The sequence below is a fragment of the Rhinatrema bivittatum genome, chromosome 8 (genome assembly GCF_901001135.1).
Source record: "Rhinatrema bivittatum chromosome 8, aRhiBiv1.1, whole genome shotgun sequence".
Taxonomy (NCBI): Eukaryota; Metazoa; Chordata; class Amphibia; order Gymnophiona; family Rhinatrematidae; genus Rhinatrema; species Rhinatrema bivittatum.
The window spans coordinates 137,750,253-137,777,433 of record NC_042622.1 but is presented as its reverse complement, the minus strand read 5'-3'; the positions used below and the strand labels follow the sequence as shown (position 1 = coordinate 137,777,433).

The window sequence follows — 27,181 nt, the reverse complement described above, 5'->3', positions numbered from 1 at the left end:
AGAGGATTGAACTCCACAGAGGGATGGTGCTTCTGGTTGGTCCAGTTTGGCCCAGGTGACCGTGGTATGCAGATCTGCGAAGGCTCCTGGTGGATTCGCCTTTTTGGCGCACAGGACCCTGTTGCAACAGGGATCTGTTATTCACAAAGATCCAACTCAATTTTGGCTTATGGTATAGCCCTTGAAAGGGCTCACTTGCTGAAATGTGGATACTCTGCGGCAGTGATGTCCACCTTCATAAGAGCTAGAAAGTTCTCCACTTCCTTGGCCTATGTGCAGATTTGGAGAGTTTTTGAGGCCTTGTGTGAGGTATGACATACTCTTTCTTCCTTAGTTAAAGTCCCGCTCATTTTGGAATTTTTGCAGGATGGCTTGAATAAAGGCTTGGCCCTTAATTCCTTAAAAGTGCAAGTAGCTGCTCTCACCTGTTTCAGGGATCTGGTCAAAGGTGGATCCTTGTCGGCTCATCCTGATGTGGCCCGTTTTCTGAAAGGAGTGAATCATCTTCATCTTCCTTTGCAGTTTCCGGTGCCCCTATGGAGTCTCAATTTGGTTTTGGTTTTTTTTGGCAGGCCCTACGTTTAGACCGCTATGTACTCTGTCCTTGCGGTTTGTGACCTTGATAATGGCATTCCTTGTAGAAATTTGTTCTGTTCATAGGGTTTCTGAGCTGCAGGCCTTGTCTTCACAGGAACCGTTTCTCCAGGTGACTTCAGGAGCGGTACAGCTGCATACTGTTCCTTCCTTTTTACTGAAAGTGATCTCTGAGTTTCACTTGAATCAGGCCATCTCTCTGCCATCTCTGGACAGGGAGAGAGATGTAGAGGAGTATCGTCTGTTGCGGCCATTGGATGTCAAGAGGCATATTGTCAGGTATCTGAAGGTCACTGGGCCTTTGCCTGTTTGTCCTTCATGGTGGTACTAGACAGGGAGAGCCAGCCTCGCGGGCAACAATAACTTGTTTGATTAAGGAGTTAGTCACGGCTGCATACATGGATGCTGGGAAGCTGTTACTTAGCTAGGTTAGATCTCATTCCATTTGGGCTCAGGCAGTGTCATGGGCAGATGTTATATTGTTGTCTCCCGTCGACATTTGCCGAGCTGCAACGTGGTCCTCTTTACACACCTTTTCCACGTACTATCGTCTGGATGTTCAGGCCTGGAAGGATATGGCCTTTGTGCAATTTTGACTGGACCGCGGGCAGCCTTCCGCCCTATTCGGGAGTAGCTTGGGTACATCCTAGTGGTTCTGGATTCATCTGACTAGATGCTAAGAAATGAGAAATTACTACTTATTGATAATTTCCTTTTCTTTAGGACAGTCACATGAATCCAGCTTCCCTCCCTTGGCTGCTGAATGATTGCATATTGCTTCTCCTATGTGCCTACGAGTTACTGGGATTACTAGTAAGTGACTCCAGTCCCTAGACTAATGTTATTACCTTTTTTTCTGAGCTCAGTGTTGCCTGTTAGCTGAGTATTGACATGGTTGTCTATTTTTAATCAAGTTGCTTTTGAAGAAAATACTGGCAGAGGTGTATATACTGTGATATCAGTTTGCTCCATCTCCATCTGCTGGTAGGAATGCATAACCCACTTGTTCTGGATTCATCTGACTGTCCTAAAGAAAAGGAAATCAGGTAAGCATTAATTTCTCAGTCCTTTCCATTTCTTCAGAAATCCCTTGTGCTTGTCCCAGGGGAATGAATCAGTGAATATCTTCTTTGCTCATCACGTCCCCTCTGTCTCTCCCCCTCAGATTTGGAACAATGATCTGATCATTTCACTGCTGCATAGTTCCAACATGAGGCCTTACAACTGGAGCTACACCCAGTTCTCACAGTTTAATGCTGACGACTCCCTGCTGCTGGTGTCGGGAGTTTTTGTGGGGCCACACAATTCCTCATCTGGAGAGATTGCCGTTATTAGTTTGGGTAATTTTCTCATTTCTTTTTGAATTGCATGCTGTCCATCTTTATATTTGAGGCAAATTTGTGCTGAAATAATTTAGTTAAAAGAAATGACTGATAAAACTGGATGTGAAATCTGCTCCTTTGTGTATACATTGATAAATTTAGAAACTGATTGGTTTGGCGGGTTTAGTTCCCGCTAGTTTGGATCTCAGATGACATGAACTGGGGTCTGTGGGTGAGCCCTTCCAAAGTAGCAAGTGAGGTAAACTTAGTTTTTGGGTTCTTGCCAGGTTCTTATGGCCTGGATTGGCCACTGTTGGAAACAGGATGCTGGGCTTGATGGACCCTTGGTCTGACCCAGTATGGCATTTTCTTATGTTCTTATTAACTAGCATGGGTGCAGGCAACTGCGGTCGTGAGAAGTCACAAAGAGGTCAGGTTTTCAGGATTTCCATGGTGTGCATTTGTCAGTTATATTTGCGTACACTTACTTAAAAAATCCAATTAATTTTCATGTTTTGGTAACCCTGGATACCGAGCCTGTTTGTAGCTGTTGAGGACCGGAGTTATCTATCCTTGAATTGGCATAGCCAGAAGAGAATAAAGTTCTTATTTGGTACTGATTTATGACAAAAATAATAATTAGAAACCCTACTCCTAAGCTGTACAGTGGATTTGTTCTTGTCAATTACATCTTTTTGGCATTTGGATTCACATCCTGGCACAGTTGGCAGAATTTCATGGCAGTTAAATGAGGTGCACTTAACACTGGGGGGTATTAATAATATTCTTTTGGCCAAAGCTACCAGAATCTGAAGCATCCCCAAGCCACCTCATCAAGTTTCTTTATAATTGTACAGGTTTATTAGTTTGCAGTCATTCTGGTGAGAATAACATAGTAGCACAGTAGTTTTTGGCCCACCTAGACACTTCCTACTGTGTCATCAGAGACCCTACTCAATCTCTGATATCTTCTTCCTTTGCCCTCTGTGTCTGTCCTTAATATTCTTGAATTTCGCCATTGTTTTGTTGGTATCGCCTCTGCTGATAAGCAAGTCCAGCATTCCTTGTTTTTGCCCTCCTTCCAACATCACTTCATCTCATGATCCCTTGTCCTTGTGGGACAATGTATATCTTGTGTAACAAATATTTTGATGTATGCTGGGACAGTATGACTACATGTTTCTGCTTTTTCTTTCATCATTTTCGCAAGACTAACAGAAGCTGCTTTATTATGTTTATACAAATAATGAAACAAAGGAATGTTAAACTCTGACATTTTGTAACCTCCTTTTTGATGGTGGTAAAATTCACTCTTATGGCAGAGTTTATAATTTTGGTAGGGCTTTGGGACTCTGAAATTTATCTGGGACTGGAGAGATGAATAGCCCAGGACATTGGGAAAGTAGTAGGCTGCCACCTGCCTCTCCCTGGTCTTCATATACTCTGTGTAACCTTTGTGCTCTCTTGTCCTACCCTGCTCTGTAGAGAATTTCACACTGCTTTCACGGGTGAGGAACAAACCATACGATGTATTTGGCTGCTGGCTGAATGAGACCAACCTGATCTCTGGGAACTTGCATCGCATTGGCCGGATCACCTCCTGCTCTGTGCTGTGGTTGAACAATGCCTTCCAGGTGAGTTGGGGGATCTAAGAATATAAGAACATAAGAAATTGCCATGCTGGAGCATCCTGTTTCCAACAGAGGCCAAACCAAGCCATAAGAACCTGGCAATTACCCAAACACTAAGAAGATCCCATGCTACTGATGCAATTAATAGCAGTGGCTATTCTCTAAGTAAACTTGATAGCCGTTAATGGACTTCTCCTCCATGAACTTATCCAAACCTTTTTTGAACCCAGCTACACTAACTGTACTAACCACATCCTCTGGCAACAAATTCCAGAGCTTTATTGTGCATTGAGTGAAAAAATGTTTTCTTCAATTAGTCTTAAATGTGCAACTTGCTAACTAATGCCCCCTAGTCCATCTATTATTCGAAAGTTTAAATAACTGATTCACATCTACTCGTTCAAGACCTCTCATGGTCTTAAAGACTTCTATCATATCCCCCCCCCCTCAGTCGTCTCTTCTCCAAGCTGAACAGCCCTAACCTCTTCAGCCTTTCCTCATAGGGGAGCTGTTCCATCCCCTTTATCATTTTGGTTGCCCTTCTCTGTACCTTCTCCATCACATCTATATCTTGAGATGCGGTGACCAGAATTGTACACAGTATTCAAGGTGCGGTCTCACCATGGAGCGATACAGAGGCATTATGACATTTTCTGTTTTAGTCACCATTCCCTTTCTAATAATTCTCAACATTCTGTTTGCTTTTTTGACTGCCGCACAGCACACTGAACCGACGATTTCAATGTGTTATCCACTATGACGCCTAGATCTCTTTCTTGGGTAGTAGCACCTAATATGGAACCTAACATTGTGTAACTATAGCATGGGTTATTTTTCCCTATATGCATCACCTTGCACTTGTCTACATTAAATTTCATCTGCCATTTTGATGCCCAATTTTCCAGCCTCACAAGGTCTTCCTGCAATTTATCACAATCTGCTTGTGATTTAACTACTCTGAACTATTTTGTATCATCTGCAAATATGATTACCTCACTTATCGTATTTCTTTCCAGATCATTTATAAATATATTGAAAAGTAAGGGTCCCAATATAGATCCCTGAAGCACTCCACTGCCCACTCCCTTCCACTGAGAAAATTGTCCATTTAATCCTACTCTCTTTTTTCCTGTCTTTTAGCAAGTTTGTAATCCACGAAAGGATATCGCCACCTATCCCATGACTTTTTATTTTTTCTAGAAGCTTCTCATGAGGAACTTTGTCAAATGCCTTCTGAAAATCCAAGTACACTACATCTACAGGTTCACCTTTATCCACATGTTTATTAACTCTTTCAAAAATGTGAAGCAGATTTGTGAGGCAAGACTTGCCTTGGGTAAAGTCATGCTGACTTTGTTCCATTAAACCATGTCTTTCTATATGTTCTGTGATTTTGGTGTTTAGAATACTTTCCACTATTTTTCCTGGCACTGAAGTCAGGCTAACCGGTCTGTAGTTTCCCGGATCACCCCTGGAGCCCTTTTTAAATATGGGGGTTACATTAGCTATCCTCCAGTCTTCAGGTACAATGGATGATTTTAATGACAGGTTACAAATTTTTACTAATAGGTCTGAAATTTCATTTTTTAGTTCCTTCAGAACTCTGGGGTGTATACCATCCGGTCCAGGTGATTTACTACTCTTCAGTTTGTCAATCAGGTCTACTACATCTTTTAGGTTCACCGTGATTTGGTTCAGTCCATCTGAATTATTACCCATGAAAACCTTTTCCACTACGGGTACCTCCCCAACATCCTCTTCAGTAAACACCGAAGAAAATAAATCATTTAATCTTTCCGCGATCGCCTTATCTTCTCTAAGTGCCCCTTTAACCCCTTGATCATCTAATGGTCCAACTGACTCCCTCACAGGCTTTCTGCTTCGGATATATTTTTTAAAGTTTTTACTGTGAGTTTTTGCCTCTACGGCCAACTTCTTTTCAAATTCTCTCTTAGCCTGTCTTATCATTAATAAGCTAACTAGCTCTAGACCAGGCTCAGACATTTCACAATGTATTTAATTTAATACACTCTTAAGGCTTCTCTTTTCCAGCTGAACCAGCTTCCAAGTTCAAGGTCCTTGTTATTATGTAACTTTTGCTTCTCTGCTTTTGTCTCCGCTAATTATAAAAAAGTTGTTCCTTATGTTACGTTATGTTATACTGTTCTACCCCTGTTCAATGTAAACCGACCTGATATGGTATTCAACCTTGAAGGTCGGTATAGAAAAATGTTAAATAAATAAATAAATAAATGTCTTACATTTAACTTGCCAATGTTTATGCATTATCCTATTTTCTTCTGTTGAATCCTTCTTCCAATTTTTGAATGAAGATCTTTTGGCTAAAATAGCTTCTTTCACCTCCCCTTTTAACCATGCCATGCCTTCTTTCCACCTTTCTTAATGTGTGGAATACATCTGGATTGTGCTTCTAGGATGGTATTTTTTAACAATGACCATGCCTCTTGCACACTTCTTACTTTTGTAGCTGCTCCTTTCAGTTTTTTTTCTATTTTTCTCATTTTATCAAAGTTTCCCTTTTGAAAGTTTAGCACGAGAGCCGTGGATTTGCTTACTGTCCCCCTTCCAGTCATTAAATCAAATTTGATCATATTATGATCACTATTGCCAAGCGGCCCCACCACTGTTACCTCTCTCACCAAATCCTGTTCTCCACTGAGAATTAGATCTAAAATTGCTCCCTCTCTCGTCAGTTCCTGAACCAATTGCTCCATAAAGCTATCATTTATTCCATCCAGGAACTTTATCTCTCTAGCGTGTCCCAATGATACATATCCCAGTCAATATCGGGGTAATTGAAGTCTCCCATTATTACCGCACTACCAGTTTGGTTAGCTTCCCTAATTTCTCTTAGCATTTCACTGTCAATCTCACCACCTTGACCAGGTGGACGGTAGTATACTCCTATCACTATAATCTTCCCCGACACACAAGGGATTTCTACCCATAAAGATTCAATTGTGCATTTAGTCTCATGCAGGATGTTTATCCTGTTGGACTCTATGCCATCCCGGACATAAAGCACCACACCGCCTCCCTGGTGCTCCTCTCTGTTATTGCGATATAATTTGTACCCCGGTATAGCACTGTCCCATTAGTTGTCGTCCTTCCACCATGTCTCTGAGATGCCAATTAAGTCTATGTCATCATTCACTGCTATACATTCTAATTCTCCCATCTTACTTCTTAGACTTCTGGCATTAGCATACAAACATTTCAAAGTTTGTTTTTTGTTTGTATTTTCATTCTGCTTTTTAATTGATAGGGATAAGTTAGAAGTTTTTTAGCTCAGGTGAGTTTTTAGTTACAGGCACTTGGACTACCCTTCTTATTATTGGAATCTCACTGTCAGGATGCCCTAATTCTAATGCATCATTAATATCCTTTGAAGATACTTCTCTCCGAAACATGCACTGCTGAGCGACTGTCGGCTTTCCCCTTTGTTCTAGTTTAAAAGCTGCTCTATTTCCTTTTTAAAGGTTAGCGCCAGCAGTCTGGTTCCACCCTGGTTAAGGTGGAGCCCATCCCTTCCCCAAAAGGTTTCCCAGTTCCTAACAAAACTGAATCCCTCTTCCTTGCACCATCGTCTCATCCACGCATTGAGACTCCGGAGCTCTGCCTGCCTCTGGGGACCTGGACGTGGAACAGGGAGCATTTCAGAGAATGCTACCCTGGAGGTTCTGGATTTAACTTTTCTACCTAAGAGTCTAAATTTGGCTTCCAGAACCTCCCTCCCACATTTTCCTATGCCATTGGTGCCCACATATACCACGACAGTCGGCTCCTCCCCAGCACTGTCTAAAATCCTATCTAGGTGATGCGTGAGGTCCGCCACCTTCGCACCAGGCAGGCAAGTTACCAGTCGGTCCTCACGTCCACCAGCCACCCTGCTATCTACATTCCTAATAATCGAATCACCAACTATGACGGCCGACCTAACCCTTCCCTCCTGGGCAGTAGGCCTTGGGGAGATATCCTCGGTACGAAAGGACAGTGCATCACCTGGAGAGCTGGTTACTATTGAGTCTTCTCTCTTGTCTGCTTCCCGTTTATTATTTATACCTTTGGGGAAAATGAATGTCTCTCTCTTAGTCCCCTCTTTCTTCTTTAAGGTCTATAGGTCCTTAAGTCACATTTCATAGAGCTATTGGTGCAGACTCTGCTTCATTTTGGTAACTGTTTCTGGATTGCCTGTATTCTGTCTATATCCTTTTTGGAATTATAGGGGTATATATATATATATATACAAAGAGCCACTAGGTGGCACAGCTAACTGGCTAAAGTTGCAGCTGAATTTGCTGTTGAAACTGAGCATGCAACTTGTGTGGTTAGGTTTAAGGCACCCTTTTGTGCAGCTACCCTTAGGTGGACAAATATATATGCTGAAAACCATGCTTACTTGATAAATTGGAAAACCCTATTGAAGGCATGCCCAGACCAGGCCCTTTTTTTTGTCCAGCTAAATCTGTTCATTTCTGGAGGCTGTATCCCAGAAAGGATATAGAAAGACTAGAGAGGGTTCAGAGATTGGCAAACAAAATGGTAGTGGATTTGTACCAAAAGTCCTATGAGACGAGACTGAAGGACAATATATATATATCCTAGAAGAGAGGCAAAACAGGAGGAATATGATTATCTTCTTTTATCATCAAGAGCCCATGCAACTGTATATAGCCCTCTTAATTTTTTCATTAGCTGCTGTTGGTTCATGGATGGAGTCACCACATCCTGTATCTGTGGCAGTGGTTTTATCTTCACTAGAAGATTCCAAACTATCGCTACCACCATCATTAACACTAGTGTTCAAACCAGGAGTTGGCACAGTTTTATCATGGATGATGTGCGGCCAGTATAAATTGCTTTTTACTTCTTTTCATACTTTAATAAAAATTTGTCGCTTTGCTGAGATTCATGTCAGTGATGAGGAACTCGATGAGACTCGGTGAAAGACATATTTGCTTATTCCCCCCACCCCCCAGACCTCTCCTGTTGCATGTATATCATTATCCTCCTCCACATCATGTGCCACTCCCTTGGATTTTTACACCCCAAATGCATGAGACTACCCTTTTTGCAACTTTTCATATTTTCTACTCTTATCTGGAGTGTCCACCTTCTCCAACCTGTTGCATGTTTTTCTATCATCTTGAGAAGACAAATCTTATCTATTAATCCCACTGCAGTATCAATTATTATTATTACTATTATCATCATTAGAAAAATATTGAACATAACCCGATGTAGGACTGATCCCTCAGGCAGTCCCCTGATAACTCCCTTTTCCTTGGAATGAGCAGCATTTAACATTCTCTTCGATTGCCTATCACTCAATCCAGTTTACCTCCTCAGGACCAAGCCCTCCGCTTCTTGCTGACAGCTGTTCCCTGCACCAGTCAGTAGTTTCCATCATTCTCCACATTGGCTGTCCAATGCTGGATCATAAAGCTAGAACAGAACTCATGCAAATGGAGCAATTCTTGAAAGTTTATTGTGGCTGGTTTGAATGCATCAGGCAACGAAATCCTTGGTCTGTGACAGTTTGTTCCTATTTTTTTAGGTGATGTATTATTTTCAAAATAAAATTGCAGGTTTAAAAGGGAGAGGATAAGCAGCCCAGTAATATGTTTATTTTAGGCCAAATGTCATTTAGCACTTATGCTTCTGTGTTTATTTTTAATGTTTCAGGGCATAGAATCTGAGAATGTAAATGTTGTGAAGAGACTTTTTAAGATTCAGAATCTGAATGCCAGCACCATCAGGACAGTAATGGTTGCAGACTGTAGCCGGCACAATTCTCCAGACTTGGTCCTGGATTATAAGGAACAGCTGACTGCCGAGACCTCCACCAGCCAAACCCGTGACCTCGGTAGTGACAGTGAGGAAGAGGATGGAAAGGCAACAAGGAACCTGGAGTCAGAGCAGTTTGTACAGGAGAAAGAGGAGCAGCAGCAAATGGAAGAGGGGTCGAGTCCCAGCAATGGGCTGAAGCAGCTCCTGGATGATATCATGGTAGGCCGTGTCAGGCCTCCCCTGACCGAGAGTGAGCTGGAGACAAAGGTAGCTGCTCTGTTTGCAAGTTACAGGACTAAACCACCTGAAGGGAACCTGCATTCCACAGAGGATGGTGATAGAAAGAAGTACTTAATCTTCACCACTGGGTGCCTCACGTACTCTCCACATCAGATAGGTATTGCTGCCCTGCAATCAGACACAGACCTGTTCAGTCCATAGAACATAAATCTTTCTTGCTTACTCTCTTCTGAATTTACTTACCTGCTGTATCTACTGCTGTGTTTGCCATGTCCAGTTATCATAGGCCTTCCCATGGTTAGAATGGCAGTGATAGCACTGATTGAGATTTTAAAGTTGATTTTCAAAGCCATTAATGATCATAAACTCCCTAAGTAAATGATGCAAAGTAATAGAGTAAGAGGGTAATTGTATAATTGTAAGTTAGGATAAAGTCCACATGTAACATGTACATGTAGACTTTAACCAACATTTTCAACCTGAATTTATGTGCATGTTTGCCTCAAAAATGCTCAGATAATTGGCTCAATATGAGCATAGATTAACTTGTGTAAAGTTACATCTCCTCTTCAGAGGGCAGAACTTGGGTGTGTACACTTGCACACATACGTTTTGCAATAAAAAAAAACACAAGTTCCAAGTATAAACCATATCCCTTGCCCTCCCCCAGCAATGCCTCTATGCGGTTCACTAAGAAGTTTGTATGTAACTGGGTTACACATGTACTTTACACGCACATAGTCCCAGTCTAAGTGCATAAAACACAATTTCCCTGTACGTACCCGGGTTTTGTCCCCCCCTCTAGCAGATGGAGACAGAGAAGTTGTCAAAACAAAACTCCGCCTTATATAGGATGGTGCCACCTCCAGTCTGGCAGTATTTCTCTGTCTCCAGCAGATGGTGGAGGTGCAAAACCTACAGTCTGAGCTGTTTTCCTTGGTTTTAGGCTAGGAGTTGGTTAGACTTAGGGTGATTTTATTTTGAACAATTTTGCTTTAATTAAAAAAAACAAAAAACAGGTGAAAAGAGCAGTGAGGTCTCAGCCTCCCAGAGGGTCGTGAGGTCCTGAGAGGGCCATCCCCCACTGGTATTGAGGCAGTTGCACTGCTGGGTCGAGGACCCTCTTTTCCCCTATTTATTTATTTATTTATTTATTTATTTATAAAGGTTTTTATATACCAATTGCCGTCTGCACATCGTATCGGTTTACAAAGAAAACAGTGCAATTAAGTTGGAACATAATACAAAGAAAACAGTGCAATTAAAATGGAGCATAATACAGTGCAATTAAAATGGAGCATAAGTTAAAATGGAGCATAAAATAGTGCAATTAAAATGGAGCATAATAGATAAATGCATCATAATAGTTTACAAAAAGCCTAGTGATTATAGTAAGAGGCATACAGATATAAGGAGCAAGTTTACACAGGTACATGGATCAAATTGACATTATAAAAGTATAGTGTAAGTAAGAAGTATTTAAGTTGATCAACTTAAGAATTATGTACAAAACTACAGTTTACCAAGGACATTGATCTTATTATAAAGGGGTATAAACGTATAGTGGGACCATTGGAAACATAAGGAGAGATCGTCATAGGATGCTTATAGAGGTGGCATCAGGAGAGGTAATAGAGTATAGAGATGGAAGCAGAGATAGCGTATGGAGGTTGCATCAGAAAAGGTGAGTAAAACAGACAGATAAATTAAAACATGTAAGAGAATAACAAACATATGGGAGAATAACAAAAATGGCAGAAAATTAGGAAAGGAGGTGGTAAATGGAATAGAGATGGATTTGCGGGGGGAAGGGTGGGTGGTGTTAGTCGAAGGCTTGTTTGAAGCTCTGGGTGAGACACCGGGGAGCCCAGTTCACTCTACCCAGCAGGAACAGGACCTTGGACACTGCCGGGCAAGTTTTTTGGAAAAAAAAAAGTAAGTTACTTCGTGTCGGCCTTTTTCTTTGCTGCGGCTCTCTCCTTCCTGCCTCGTCAAGGCTGTGTAACGAGTGGCTTCCTTTTGTATTTTGGTTTCCTTTTCTCTTGTGCTTTTTTTTTTTCTGGTGTTCCTGATGCCGCGCGTGCAGTTCAGCCCGAGTGCGGCTGTCCAGGGAGGGCCTCTGTTCTGCGTGTTTGCCCAGGGGGAGGGCTCCTCTGGGGCAGCTGGAGCTGCAAAAATCGCTAAGAACAAGCCTGCATGAGTTTGACTTTACAAGTGGAGATCCGATTTTGCGAATGCTCTTAGACGGAACAGTGTTGTAGATCATATAGTCATCTATATGATCATCTCTCATTCTTAGCTTGTACATAACCAAGGAACTCAAGACGATTTATGTAAGCCCCTGAGGCAGCCGTTTTGAGACGGCGAAACTCAGCCAGAGTCGGGCTACCCTTGTTCTCCACTTCAATAAAGGATTTACTGAAGACTACAGGCATCTATTCTTTTTGTTCATCCTGACGGTTATCATAGATCGCCTTCCTTTGTGCTTTTTGAGTTCCTGAAGGGACAGCTGCTTCTAGACAGGCTGAGGCTGCTCTGTTCCCGTGCAGCGTGGGAACGGCGAGCCATTTTGGATGATTTTCAGCCGGCACCTCATGCAGCGTTGGGGGAGGGGATTCTGCCTCCTCCTCTTTCTCCTCAGCAGAATTTTCCTGGGGAAAGGGATCCTTTCATGCCTACTTCACCTGCAACAGAGGACAGCCCTCAGGGGACTTCAGATTCCTCTTCCTCTTTTTCATCGGAGTTTATTTTGTTCCTCCATAAGGCTTTTAAAGCGCGGAAGGCAGGAAAGCAGCAGTATAGTATGAAATTGTCCTCTCTGGGTTCTAAGCCCCATGCGAAGAAGCGGTCCAAGCCTAACGGGGGACCAGGGCCTTCGAAGCCCAAGCATCCACTATGTGTGGGGGTCCCTCAGACTAATTCAGATATTTCTGGGCAGGACTCTGACCCAGGGGACCCGGATGTTCAGCCCAAGCCCCCACAGGGGGTGGATGTGGACCCTGATTTACAGCAACATGATGTGACTAGGGGATCGCATGTTGTGGAAGGGGATGACCCTAAGGTGGTCCGTCTCTTTAGGAAGGAGGAGTTCTGACCTCTTGTGCCTGCTATTCTGGCTGAGCTGGGCATTGAAGGACCACCGGAGGCAATCAAGCTAGGAGCTAGGGATCCTGTATTGTTGGGTCTGAGAGGCCCGGCTACCTCTTTTCCTTTCCATTTCTCGGCCACAGACTTGCTTTTCTGTGAATGTGATACCCCGGATTTGGGTTTGAAGGTGAGCAAGGCTATGGATAAGCTATATCCTCTGCCGGAAGATGCTTTGGACCTGCTGCGAGTGCTCAGGGTGGATGCGGCTGTGTCTGCAGTTACCAAGAGAACTACGATTCCTGTTATGGGAGCGACAGCACTCAAACATCTGCAAGACAGGAAGTTGGAGTTGCAGCTCAAGAGAATATTTGAGGTCTCAGCACTGGGAGTGCAGGCTGCTATGTGCAACAATTTTGTCTTGCGAGCTGGCCTCCCCTGGGTCAGCAGTTACAGTCCAATGCTGGTCTCTCGGCAGAGAAAGCTTCTCAGGCAGGCCACCTAGAAGCTTCTATTGCCTACAGTGCTGATGCACTTTGCGACCTGTTATGAACGTTGGCAAGGTCCATGGTGTCGGCGGTCTCAGTTGCTTTTTGGAAAAGATCTGGAAGATATGATCCACTCTCTGGGGGAGAATAAGGTCCATCGGTTACTGGAGGATAGACTGAAATCAAGGGGAGCCTTTTCGTCCCAGGCAAGATTCAAAGGAAATCGAAGATTTCGAACATCTAGAGCTCCCACTACTTCTTTTCGTCAGGCGTCAATTAAGCAGCAAACCTGGTCTCAGTCCTTTCGTGGCTGACAATTCAGCAGAGCTGGTAATTCCCAGTCTGCGTCTGGGACCAAGTCCTCCCAATGAAGGGATGCCGTTCCATTCCTCGGTACCAGCTGTAGGGGGCAGACTGTCCCTGTTTTTCAAGAAATGAGCCAAGGAAACTTCTGATCAGTGGGTGCTTACCATGATAAAACAAGGCTACGCTTTAGATTTTGCACAGCACCCCCGGGACCGGTTTCTCATCTCTTCCTGCGGTTACCAAACCAAACGGAAAATGGTACAGGACACCTTGCAGCGCCTTCTCCAGCTAGGGGCCAACGTCTCCGTTCCTCCAGAGGCAAGAAGAAAAGGACGGTACTCCATTTACTTCATAGTGCCCAAGAAGGAGGGTTTCTTTCGGCCCATCCTGGGCTTGAAAAGGGTAAACAGATGTCTACGAGTGCCACGTTTTCACATGGAGACACTCCGGTCCGTCATTGCCTCGGTGCAAAAAGGGGAGTTTCTGGCATCCTTGGATCTCACGGAAGCGTACCTCCTTATCGGCATCCATCCAGACCATCAGAGGTTTCTCCGATTCTCTGTGCTGAGTCGGCACTTCCAGTTTCGAGCGCTGCCCTTTGGACTTGCCACCGCGCCCAGGACGTTCACCAAAGTGATGGTGGTGGTGGTGGCCCATCTCCGGAGGGAGGGGCTTTTGGTGCATCCTTACTTGGACAACTGGCTGATTCAGGCAAAATCGGAATCGCTTGCCTGGGTGGCGATTCGCAAAGTGCTCCGGCTCCTGCAATCGCTAGGCTGGGTGGTCAATTTCGCCAAGAGTCGGTTAGTACCCACTCAGTCCTTGGAATATTTGGGTGCTCTATTCGACACTCAGCAGGGCAGAGTTTTTCTTACCACTGAGCGCATCTCCAAGCTGCAAGGTCAGGTGAGAGACTTATTACTCAAGCAGTCACCCAGGGTCCGAGATTATTTGCAGGTTCTCAGTTCGATGACTTCGACCCTGGAACTGGTACCCTGGGCCTTTGCTCATATGAGGCCTTTACAGTCTGCGTTGCTTTCCCGATGGAACCCAGTCTCTGAACTTTTTCATCTGCCTCTCCCGCTTACGGATACTGAGCGATCCATTCTCGATTGGTGGCTGGTAGCGGACAATTTATCCCGAGGAGTTCTCCTGGAACTGCCAGCATGGACGGTGGTCACCACGGATGCCAGCCTCTCCGGTTGGGGGGGGGGCGGTATGCCAGGGGAGATCGGTGCAAGGATTTTGGACTTCCGACGAATCACAGTGGTCGATCAATCATCTGGAGATGAGAGCGATATGGTTAGCGTTACAGGAGTTCCATCCTCTCCTTCAAGGGAGGTCGGTCAGAATTCTGTCGGATAGTGCGACCACGGTGGCGTACATCAATTGCCAAGGAGGAACCAGAAGTCAGCCAGTGGCGATAGAAGCCCGTCAGTTGATAAGCTGGGCGGAGCAGCACTTAGCATTGCGGTGTCCCACATAGCCGGCGTCGACAACATTCAGGCAGACTTTCTCAGTCGGAACCGTCTCGATCCCGGGGAATGGGAGCTGGCGGACGAGGCGTTTCAGCTCATATGCGACACGTGGGGCATACCCAGCATGGATCTCATGGCTACGTTTCGGAATGCCAAAGCCCCACATTTTTATAGTCATCGCAGAGAGAGGGGAGCAGAAGGGGGTAGATGCCCTGGTTCTACCCTGGCCGACCGATGTTCTACTGTATGTCTTCCCTCCATGGCCGTTGATCGGCAAAGTGCTCAGACAGAGATCCAACCAGCGGAAGTAATCTTAGTAGCTCCAGAATGGCCGAGACGTCCATGGTTTGCGGACCTTATACATCTAGTGGTGGCGGGGCCACTGTGGTTTCCAGTTCTCCCAGACCTGCTGCATCAAGGACCCGTTTGTTTGGAAGAAGTCGATCGCTTTTGTCTAGTGGCATGGCTTTTGAAAGGCATCGGCTGAGTCGCAAAGGTTATTCGCCCGCTGTAGTGACTCCATGAAGTTAGCATGGGGCACATTTAAAACTAATCGGAGAAAGTTCTTTTTTACTCAACGCACAATTAAACTCTGGAATTTGTTGCCAGAGAATGTGGTTCGTGCAGTTAGTATAGCTATGTTTAAAAAAGGATTGGATAAGTTCTTGGAGGAGAAGTCCATTACCTGCTATTAAGTTCACTTACAGAATAGCCACTGCCATTAGCAATGGTTACATGGAATAGACTTAGTTTTTGGGTACTTGCCAGGTTCTTATGGCCTGGATTGGCCACTGTTGGAAACAGGATGCTGGGCTTGATGGACCCTTGGTCTGACCCAGTATGGCATTTTCTTATGTTCTTATGTTCTTACCCTTCTGCGATTGCGTAAAACATCCACCAACCTAGCGTATGTTAGTGTGTGGAAAGTTTTTGAATCTTGGTGTCTGGACCGGCAGGTTGTTCCTACCCGGGCTTCTGTGTCTGCTATCCTGTGTTTTCTTCAAGCTGGTCTGTCCAAGGGCTTATCATGTAGTTCTCTCAGGGTGCAGGTGGCGGCTCTTGGGTGCTTGCGGGGTACTGTTCAAGGCGTACCATTAGCGGCACATCCGGATGTGTCTCGTTTCCTGTGAGGGGTGAAGCATTTGTGTCCTCTGGTGAGACACCCTTGTCCGTCTTGGAGTTTGATTTTGGTTCTCAGAGTTCTGTGCTCTGCACCCTTTGAGCCGTTGAAAAGGGCAACTCTGAAGGTAATTTTTTTGATAGCCATTACGTCGGCTCATAGAGTGTCGGAACTCCAGGCTCTTTCCTGTAGGGAACCTTTTTTTCAGATCTCTGATTCGGGGGTTTCCTTATGGACAGTCCCTTCATTTCTGCTGAAAGTGATTTCTTCTTTTCATGTCAACCAATTGGTGGAGCTGCCGACTTTTGTGGATTTGGTGCAAATGGATCTCCTTGTCCAGGGACTTGAGAAGACTGGATGTTCGCAGAGCTTTACTGCATTATTTGGAAATTACCAATGCTTTTCGGGTGACAGACCATACTTTTGTGCTGTGGAGTGGTCCCAAACGAGGACAGATGGTGTCCTAGACTACCATAGCTCGCTGGCTGAAGGAGGCTATTGGTTTGGCCTATTTGATACATGGTCGCCTTCTCCCAGTTGATCTTTGGGCCCACTCTACTCGATCTCAAGCGGCATCTTGAACAGAGTGTCAGATGGTATCTCCGCAGAAGATGTGCAGGAACGCTACTTGGAAATCCTTGCATACATTTGCGAGGCATTACAGACTGGATGTTCAGGCACCGGGTGAAGGAGGCTTTGGAGAAGTAGTGCTTAGAGCGGGCCTCTCCAGATCCCATCCCAGGAAGAAAGCTCTGGTACATCCCAGGAGTCTGGACTGATCTGGGTACGTACAGGGAAAGGAAAATTAGTTTCTTACCTGATAATTTTCGTTCCTGTAGTACCACGGATCAGTCCAGTCCCACCCGGGAAACGCCTGGAAGTAAGGGAGAGTCCGCTCAGTTATTGATTGATTTGTTTTCAATCTGCAGAAATTGGATTGACTGTCCTCAAGTGGTTCTACAGGTTCAGTTCCTAGGAGGGTTAAGTGAACCGGTTATTTCTTTTTCTCTTGTTGAAGGGTTATTGTACATAGTTATGGAGGTTTTTTTGAGAGCCATTCTGCTTTGACATTGAGTAATACTGCTGGACTGTAGGTGGCACCATCCTATATAAGGCGGAGTTTTGTTTTGAAAACTTCTGTCTCCATCTGCTGGAGGGGGCAAAACCTAGGAGTCTGGACTGATCCGTGGTAATACAGGAGCGAAAATTATCAGGAAAGAAACTAATTTTCCTATTTCTTCCAGGACAGAATGACCCAGTCCTAGTTTTGTACCCCACTGCATGCAAGGGCTGATAATCCTGTTTTCATATGAAAATCATTCTGCTCCTAGATTAGTTAATCTGACTTCATTCCTCTTCTCACTTTGGACACCTGCTTTAGGAATAAATGCAGAACAGTTTTCTATATAATCATATTTAGTACTGGAGTAGACTGCAAAATGCCATTCACATATATTTTATCCGGGATTTGTTACTCCTGTAGTAACTAATCCAGTAGAGAAACCGTCTACATGGGGATTTGTCACTCCAGGATTCATGTGGAGCTTGATGTCCAGTCTCTTCCTGTGAATATGAGCAGCAGTAAGTCTGCTAGCGGCCTGTGTGAAAACAGCATTGGATAAATCAGAGCAGTAAAACAAGGACTTGTCTAGCCATGCTGAAAAATGTAAAATGGGACCAGCAAGTATTATTTGTGGTGCTGCAGTTTTTACAGATTTTACTGAGTGCAGTAGTTTGCTAGTTTTCAGGGGGGGATCAGATACAGTCCTTGAGGACTACAAAACCGGTCTGTTCAGAATATTGCTAATGATTATGCATGAGATAGGTTGGCATACAATGGAGGCAGTACATGCAAATATATTTCATCACTATGGGCTGCACCTTTGCTCGCTTTGCTCACCAACCCTCCTGGTGTTAGGGGTGCAAGCGGTACACAGGTGGGGGGATAGGCAGGTGTGGGCAGTGTTGCCCCCTTGCACACTCCACTTTTTCCTGTTCATTCTCTTCTCTCCCCATTTATATTAGGGAGTGGTGGTGTAGGTGAAGTGAATGTGGGGTTGGTAGGAAAGGGTGGGAGTGGTGTAGATGGTGGGGGGGGGGGGTGCACATTTCACCACGTAACCCCTTCCCCCCCCCATGTGTGAAGGGGGGGAGGAGTGGTGTGGGGTGTGCGTAGAGTGGTGATGCTCATGTGTGGGGATTTCAGGGGGGGGGGAGATAAGTTGTGTGTGTAGATGGAGGATGATGGTGTGAGGGTGTATGTGCAGCTGGTAGTGGATATGCTGGGGCTGATGGGCAGCTTCTGGGTATGTGTGCATGTTCCTGCTCCTCCCCTCCCTACCTCCTCCTCCTCCACTGTGAATGCATTTGTTTGGTGGTTTAAGTGAGGGTGGTGGGGTATGTGTGTGGAGAAGGCTGTGGGGGTGCGGATACAGCAAGGGGGTGGGTGTACGGAGAGGATGTGAAGGGGAGATAGAAGGCTTTCTGTGCACACAATTTCACTATTGCTATCCACTTCTCCTCTTCCATGTTCCCTCTTCTTCCCCCACACCAACTCCTTTCCTTCTCACTCCTGTAACTTAACCCTTCTTCTATCTTCTATTCAACTGTCTCCTGTTTAACTCCTTTAACTCATACCCACCCTCTTCCTTCTCTCCCTCTTTCCACCTCCAGCCTAGTCTTCCTACCACTGATGGGGCCTGAGAAACTCAGTCAGCTTTCTACATCTGTCGCTCCTTTTCTTTTCCTGTGGTGGATTTGGGAAACTCCAGAAGCCTTTCTGTGGCTGCCAGCTGCTGCTGCATTGCTGATTGTGCCTGCATTGCTTGAGGTCTCCTGCAGCAATTTTAGCAGTGTGCCAGCTTGTCCCTCTGCTCCAGATGAGCAGTGCTATGTGTGTGAATGCAGATGCACTGCGATGCTCACCTTGGTTTGAGATTGTGAAAGTGGAATGTGGGGGGTGTATGTATTTGGGGAGGGATTTATGCAGGGGCATTGGGGTATCAGGCACCCTAGGCGACCCTTTTATCTTGTGCCTGCCCCTAGCTCCAGCCTCGACCTCACTCACTCAGACAGGCCTCCTCTCTTACACATACTTAAGTTCCTTGTCTCATTCACACACACCCTTACACAGGCTTCCTCCCTCTCTCTCATTCCATGCCCTCTCATACACAGTCCCTTTCACACACACACACAGACGCTGCGAGCGGGATGGGTGCTGCTCGTGGCTTGCCGAGTCTCTACTCCTCTCAGCCATGAGTGGGATGGGCTCCACTCACGGCCCCATATGACTGCTCTTTGCCACCCCCTAATGGCTGGTGCCCTAAGCAACTGCCTAGTTTGCTTATTAGGATGCGCCAGCACTGTATATGGTGGGCGTAGGTGGTGTGTGATTGTTGTGATAGTGTGGATGAAGATGGAGGTGTGGAGTGTGGGTGATGGTAGTGGTATTCAGTAATGTGGAGGTCGAGTGAGTGATGCAAGTTGCTGCACGGAGCTGAGTACGTGTGCAAGGCAATTATGATTGGGTTTGTGATTGTGTGGTGTGGGTAGTAGGATGAGATGGAGGTGAGGGGTGTATTAATGGATGGTATGTGGTGTTGCTGGGAGGAGGTGAGTCATGTGTGAGGGATGAGTGTTACATAATTTACAGTGGTGTGAGTGGCTGTGAGGGTTGTGTGTGAGAAGATATATTTTTGGGGTGTAGTGCTGTGAGGGAGTGAGTGGCTAGGGGGCTGAGTATTGCAACTGGGTTTGGAGAAATGTTCAGGTGGAGGTGTGGGGGGCATGTATGTGTGCTATGTAGTGGTAGTGTGAGTGGTCTGAGATGTTGAGTGAGTGTTGTGACAGGGTTTCCGGTGGTGTGCATGGTGTAGGTGACTATGGTTAGGAGTGTGGGTAGGGATGTGTGTGAGCATATGTTTTTGTGGTGTGAGGGGGCTGAGTTGCCGAAATGGGGAAATAGATCTGTGGAAGAGGATCAGAGTGTTGAAACTGGGTTTGCAGTGGTGTACATGACTGTGTGGAGGTGGGAGGTTCATTGTGAGTGGTGATGGTGGTGCTGTGAAGGGAGTGAGTAGCTAGGACTGAGTAGGTGTGCCGGGGGGGGTTGAGTGTTGTAACTAGATTTGCAGGGCTGTGCAAATGGAGGTCTGGTGGTGGCATGAGTGGTGATGTGAAGGGGTGAATGGGTGTCCGGGGGTGGGGGGGGTATGGTGTAAGTGACTATGGATGGGGATGTGTGCGATGGTATGTTTGTGTGGTGTAAGGGGATGAGCTGCAGGAGTGGGGAAGTAGGTTTGCAGGAGGGACGCATATTGTTGCAACATGCTGTAGTTGAGGGGTGGAGGTGTAGATTGCGTAGTTGGTGATGTAAGGTGGTTGTGTGCAGTGGGGTGAGTGTTGTGAGTTGCTTTCTGGTGGTGTGAATGGCTGCGTAGAGTGTGCATGTGGGAGGGGGTTTGGGGAGAGGTGTGGTAAGTGAATAGTGCAAGTCGTGTGAGGGTGTGAGTGGGTATTTGAAGGAGTGAATGGTGTTGGGGGGGGACAGGAACATGCTAACATAGTTGAGTTTGTGGGTTCCATGTATTTGGGGGGAGGGGGTGCATGGAAAGGTGTTGAGGGAGAGTGCAGAAGCATGGACACTTTTCTCATTGCACACCCCACATTCTAATCCTTCATACTCTCTATTTTCTGACCCTTTCTTCTCTCTCCAGCACATGCTGTCTGCTCTCCTTTCCTCCTCCTTCTAGCTCGTTGACCACCTGAGCAGCTGCTTGGGTTCAAATTTCACAGGGTTTGTTTCTAGACTCTTCCTCTGCTTGCTGCTCACCCATTTCATACTTACGCTGACTCAGAGGATTTTGTAAACCCCTGGTAGGATTTCAAATGTTTTCTTTGCCTACTTCTTGTCTGCGGTTTCTGCTGGCCCTTTGCTGATTCTTATGCATTCATTTACCTCCTATCCAGTGGTCTTTCCTGCTTAGTTAGGCCGATACAATATTGATGCGATAAAAATGGGCATCCAAACTGCACGACTGTTTTCCTAACATGCGCCCATCCACTTCTCCTGGGCCCGCGATGCGATATGCAAATGAACAGCCACATAAAAAAGGACGCGCTAGGGGAAAATGAGTGTCCCTAGCTCATCCTTGCCATCGGGTGCCCAGGAGATGTGGCTGTTCGCACAGCCTCGGGTTAGGGAAACGGATGCTCAATTAATGAGCGTCCGTTTTCCAAACCTGCACACAGCCATGGGTTAGGAAAACGGATGCCGGCAAATTGAGCGTCCGGTTTCCTAACCTGACCTCCATCAAAACTTTTTTTTTTTTTTCATGTTGCTGCTTTCTGTAGTTCCTCCTACTTAGTATCGCCATGATATTAAGTCGGAAGAACCACAGAAAAGCAGTATTTTCTGCTTTTTTGTTAATGGCATGGGGTGCCTCAAGACTTAACACCAGCACTGGGGCTGGCGTTAATATTTGAGGGTTAAAATGTGAGCATCGGCACACAGTGGGCCAGATTTTATAACATACGCGCGGGCATAGATTTGTTCGCGCAACCCGGCGCGAACAAATCTATGCTCGATTTTATAAAATGCGCGCGCAGCCGCGCGCATGTTATAAAATCCAGAGTCGGCGCGCGCAAGGGGGTGCACAATTGTGCACCTTGCACGCGCCGAGCCGAGCAGCCCTCCTCCGTTCCCTCCGAAATCGGAGCGGCCTCTGGGGGAACTTTCCTTCCGCCCCCCTGCACCTTCCCCTCCCTTCCCCTATCTAACCCGCCCTCCCAGCCCTAACTAACCCCCCCCGACCTTTGTAGAAGAAGTTACGCCTGCCTGTGGGCAGGCGTAACTTGCGCGCGCTGGCTCTCCGTCCCCCGGCCTGGTGGCTGTTCCGGAGGCCTCGGTCCCACCCCTGGAACGCCCATTTTTTCAAGCCCCGGGACTTACGTGCGCCGCTGAGCCTATGCAAGATAGGCTCGGCGCGCACAGGGGGAGGCAGGGGTAGGTTTTCGGGTGTTACGCGCGTAACCCTTTGAAAATGTACCCCAGTGATTTTTTTTACATCGGGGCATTTACATGTGATGAGCACTATTAGCTACACGGAGGTTTGGACACATGTTTTGAACGCTCTAATCCCATTATTGCTTCGGGAGTTGTTCTAGCGCATCCAAAACACACACCCAACCATGTGTCAAGCTGTGCGCTAGGCTGAGCGCACTGTATTGCATAGGCCCCCCAGTGTTTGTTCCTTTCATTGTGGTCCACCCTCCCACACTATTTGCTGATCTCTGCACATGCGCATATGTGCTGAAGTTATTATCCGGAGCCCCTACTAATCTTATAATACAGAGAGAGAGATTCATTGGGGGTATCCTGAAAACGAGACCCAAGTTTGCATTCCTCAAGGACTGGATTTGTTCACCTTATTTTAAAGAAATACTGGAAGGATTGGTAACATGGTAATTCAGACATCACGTGTAGTAACCATAATGTGAATTGAAGCAATGGGATCAACCCATTCTGCTGAACCTCTTCCTGTTGAGCTGCTACTGAGTCCTTGAATTTGCATGTAATTGCTGTTGCACCCAGATATAACGAAATGTCACTTAGTGTTGTCCTAAAGCTTTCCAATTGTGATTAGAAAGCTTGAAAAATATGGATAGAGCTGTATTGGACAGTAACACCAAAAGAAAAGTTAGCACCTTCATAGTACAACATTAAAAATAATTTTAAAAAATGGCACAGCTTCTTATGGTTAAGTGTTCTTTTAGAGTAATATTATTAGATCCATGATGCCGCTTCCTTAAAGCAGCTTGTGCCTGCTCAGAGATGCCCTGTCCTGAGGAACTAACCAGAAAGTTCTCTTTGGTTTTTTCACTTTTTATTTATACAGTTACAAATTATTTCCAAGAACATTTTTGTTAGGTAAAGTAATCAACTTAGAAAAATACATTCATAAAGAAATTCATGTTAGGTCTTTTCTGTTTAGAAAAAAAGTTTCAAAAAATATTTTTTTAAATTGTTATACTGGCATCTGATCTCTGATGGTTTGCTTCCAAATGACTAGAGCAGTTTGCCCTGTCATGCCTGGAAATGCCAAACAGAGGCCCTTTCCTGATGACTACAAGGCCTACTCGCGCTTTTACACATGCGCTTTCTCTGACTCTCTCATTTTCTTTCAATCTAGTGTTTATTCTAAATGCATAGGGGGTTGAGGAGAAATGAGAAGCTTTACATAGGTTTGGGATTGACAGAGTTCAGGATGGTCGTGTTGTGTGCAAACCTTGCACCAGCTGTAAGATCCCTTACTCCTCCCAGAGCCTTGTTCTGCTCTGGGATACAGTGTTCTTTAGCATAACAGGGGGAGAGCCTGCTTATGTGTCTCTTCATTCCTTCCCCCAGGGATCAAACAGATTCTCCCTCATCAGATGACAATGGCAGGGCCCGTGCTTGGAGAAGAAAGGCGTTCAGATGAGTTTTTTGATTCCTTAGATCACGTCATTGATGTTCATGGACACATCATTGGGATGGCACTGTCTCCTGATCACAGGTGGGTAGGGTTTGAAGTCGTATTTTTTCCACCTTAGAGAGGGAAGTAGTCATTTGTAAATGGACTGTCAGGAGTAAATAAATAAATAAATAATGTTGAAAGCTTGGGCACCAGCCCAGATTTTTAGAAGCCAGGATAAAAAATCTTTCAGTTGCTTTTTTTTTTTTTTTTTTTTAAGTTTTCTTATTCCATCTCGTCATGCTATACCACTCCAGCCCTGACAAGGCATATAGAGGCGGACAACTCTGTTTTCCCTTGTGACATCACAGCCACTACTTATGGGTGGTGCTAAGCAGCAGGAATTTAGTGTTTTCTGCCTCCATGGTAGGACTTGGCTGGTGAGGCAGTGCGTCATTGGATCTTTGATCAGACTCTGGGGCCAGGCCACTGGCTTAGGGCAGCAGTGCAAGCCCATTGATCGGCTCCCAGCCCCAGAATGGGTGCTTTGGTTAAACCCGGCCGAGGAGCAGTGGAAAAAAAAACAAACCAGAGCAGAGATTCAGATTAGCAATTCCCTTTTTCTGCTGAGAGGAGGTTTTTCTGTTTCCTCCTTTTCCCTGCTCTCCTCCTGCTCTGATACCCCCTCGCTAACTACCTCCCTCCCCCCCCCCCCCCCCCCCCCCCCCCCCCCACTTCAGCTGCAGTCAGGCCTGGTAGAAAAAAAAAAAGAAAAACAGAATTAACAATGGAGGAAGACAGGCCAGTGAATTTGGACTGCTGTGGGTGGAAGAAATCTGCTTTAGCAGAGCCTATCTAAGGGGGAGTCGAATCAGACGTTCCTGCAACCACTGGTGGAGTGAGGGCCTCTGTTTGGGCCGTGCTATGAGATGTTGTGAGGCCTGCAGGTCGAGGAGCATCGGTATTGGCCCCGGGAGAACTTTTCCCTGGAAGTTTTCATTTCCCTTCACCAGGCCTTTTGTGCTTTTGCTTGGCTTGGGCAGGTACTTCAGGGGGGCCACTGCTAGAGCTCCGGAAGTGTTATACCGGCCCCTTCCTCTTTGGTTCCCACCAAAGGGCACAGCTGGCTATTGAGACTCTGGGGCCCTCGTGAGGCCCAGGGATGCTGATAGTTCAGCGTCCTTTGAGGAGGGGGGGGGGGGGGAGTTCCTCCTGGCCCTGAGTGATTCTGACATTCAGCTCTTTCACTGAGACAAAATGTTTTTTGGTTGAGCAGGTGACCTTGTGTCTCCATCTAGAGGAGTCGATGCCACAGGAGTTGACAGTTTGGGACTCAGTTATTAAAGGAAAGGGCAAACCCACTACTGTCTTTCCACTACACCCTGAAGTAGTGGAGATGATGTTGGTGGAGTGGGAGTCCCCGGAGTCAGGCCTGAAGGAGTTAACGTCCTGCATCGCCTGTACCCTCTTCTGTCAGCTGTGCGCAGAAGTTTTGGGGGTTTTTTTCAGGTCCTAATTATAGATGCCTTAGTCACAGCAGTGACCAGACATATGACTATCCCTGTGAGGGCGCTGCATCTCTAAAGGACACCCAGGACAGGAAGATGGAACTGCCCCTGAGAAGCTTGTTCATTTCTTCAGCTACGGCAATGCAGATTTCCATTTGCTCAGCCTCGGTGGTCCAGGCCCTCCTTAAAATTGCTCTTTGTGTTGTTATACCTAGTTGGTTACCAAATTAAAGGGAACATGGAAAATATGCATTTCTACACTGAACAAGCGGCCAGCTCCATTTTATCTGGTTTTCACCTTTTTGATGCTTCAGGTAATAGTGATGAGAGTGCCGAGCAGAGTAGTAAAGGAAATTGGGATGAATATGCAAAGAATAGAAAAAAGGCAGTGCGCATGGAACTCCATGCTGCCACCTTAGCTGAGTATTGCTATGTTAAACGCATCCCTAGAGGATTGCGAATTAACAAAGCACCCTCGTTATTTGCTGATGACAACACATTTATCCAAAAATGGAATTCTATTCTTAACAAGTGCTCCCATGACTTGATGCTTTTAATTATTGAATTTACTAAAGTTCAATTAGAAGATTTGAAAAAAGATACAGAATTAGAACTTGTGAAAATCCAAAATGAATTATCTGCGGATTCATTAGCAAATCATATGAGTGAGCTTCAGCAACAGTTGGATGAGTATCGAGTTGAAACCAAAAAATTCAAGATCAGTAAGTTTTATAGGGATGAGAAGGATTACAATGGGGGTTATGTATACCATTGGATGCAGGTGAATAAAAAACATAAATATCAGAAAAAGAAAGGAGATTTTTCTTCCTCTGACGAATCCACTGATGATTCAGACGATTCTCATCAGGGTAATAAGAAAGATGGGAGACAGGTCAGATTCGCAGAGAGGGACAATGATGGTAATCATAATGATGGTAATCGTTACGATACGCATCCACAGTCTGAGGCGAATTTTTTGGAACAGCGTGCTCGAGGCAACAGAGGCACTCGAGGGTCTCGGTTTCAGAAAACCAGACCCAACAGCTCCAATTACAATCTACGACGTTGAAGGAGAAGCAAGTGTCTGTGTTTAATCTTTCAGACAAAGTTCTTACTACATCCATGTTAGAAGTACTTAATAAAGGTCTTTCCTTTGCACCGGCTTTCCGATATGATTCGTTTTCCACCCGTACTGAATTACACAAGTTTTTTAGACGTCTGCACATTAAAGAGTTTTTTATGAGTGACAATAAACCATTTGAGAAAGGTGGTCTTTATAAACCCTCAAAATGGAGTCCACCTTCGGCTCCAAGTCACTTGTTGCAAACGTTTCAAAGTCTTGTGTTGAGGGATTTAGATTTATTAGATGTTCAAAGGGATTATATCCAATATAATCTTACAAAAGACCAATGGCAGGCTATGCTTCAATTGCGAGATGATACTTCTATAAAAATTAGCGCTGCTGATAAAGGTGGAGCTATAGTGGTAATGAATCAAATAGATTATGATAGGGAAGTATATCGTCAATTGAGCAATCGGCAGGCTTATAGAAGATTAGAGTATAATCCTACATCCAGATTACATTCACATATCATTGATCTTTTAGAATTGGCTAAGAAAGATAAGGTGATTACTAATAAGGAATATCAGTTCTTGTTGGTGTCCTTTCCCACTACAGCGCATCTGTACATATTACCCAAAGTTCATAAGACTTTAAATAATCCACCTGGGAGACCGATCGTAGCAGGTATCGGAACTGTGTTGGAACCCCTTGCTCAAATGATAGATCACTATTTACAACCTCAAGTGATAGCAGTGCCTTCATATGTGAAAGATTCCACTGACTTCATAAACCAACTAGCAGGGGTGCCTGAGATTCAACCCAATTGGGTCTTAGTGACTGCTGATATTACCTCATTATACACATGTATACCTCAATGTGCAGCTTTTGAAATCATTAAAACAGAATTGGCCAAAATTGATATGAACCCTAGAAGATTAATATTCCTTAACATGATCGCAGAAATAGCATTGACCCAAAACGTGTTCAGTTTTCAATCTGATTTTTTTCTTCAAATCCAAGGCATACCCATGGGTTCTCCCATGGCTCCCAGCGTTGCTGGATTGTATGTTGCCCAATTCGAAGAG

General features: G+C 45.3%; 1 protein-coding gene across 6 annotated transcripts in view; it reads left to right on the top strand.

The window, feature by feature from the left end:
• FBXW5 (F-box and WD repeat domain containing 5) overlaps positions 1-27,181 on the top strand; it is a 68,667-nt gene that overhangs the window by 17,579 nt on the left and 23,907 nt on the right. For all 6 annotated transcript variants that reach the window (XR_003858181.1, XR_003858182.1, XM_029612337.1 and 3 more), the window contains exons 4-7: positions 1,760-1,934; positions 3,402-3,550; positions 9,254-9,755; positions 23,480-23,627. Coding sequence is in view for 4 of the 6 variants with exons in the window: in XM_029612337.1 (XP_029468197.1) it covers positions 1,760-1,934; positions 3,402-3,550; positions 9,254-9,755; positions 23,480-23,627 (974 nt within the window). In the remaining 2 variants the exon portion in view is untranslated. The remainder of the gene's footprint in view (positions 1-1,759; positions 1,935-3,401; positions 3,551-9,253; positions 9,756-23,479; positions 23,628-27,181) is intronic.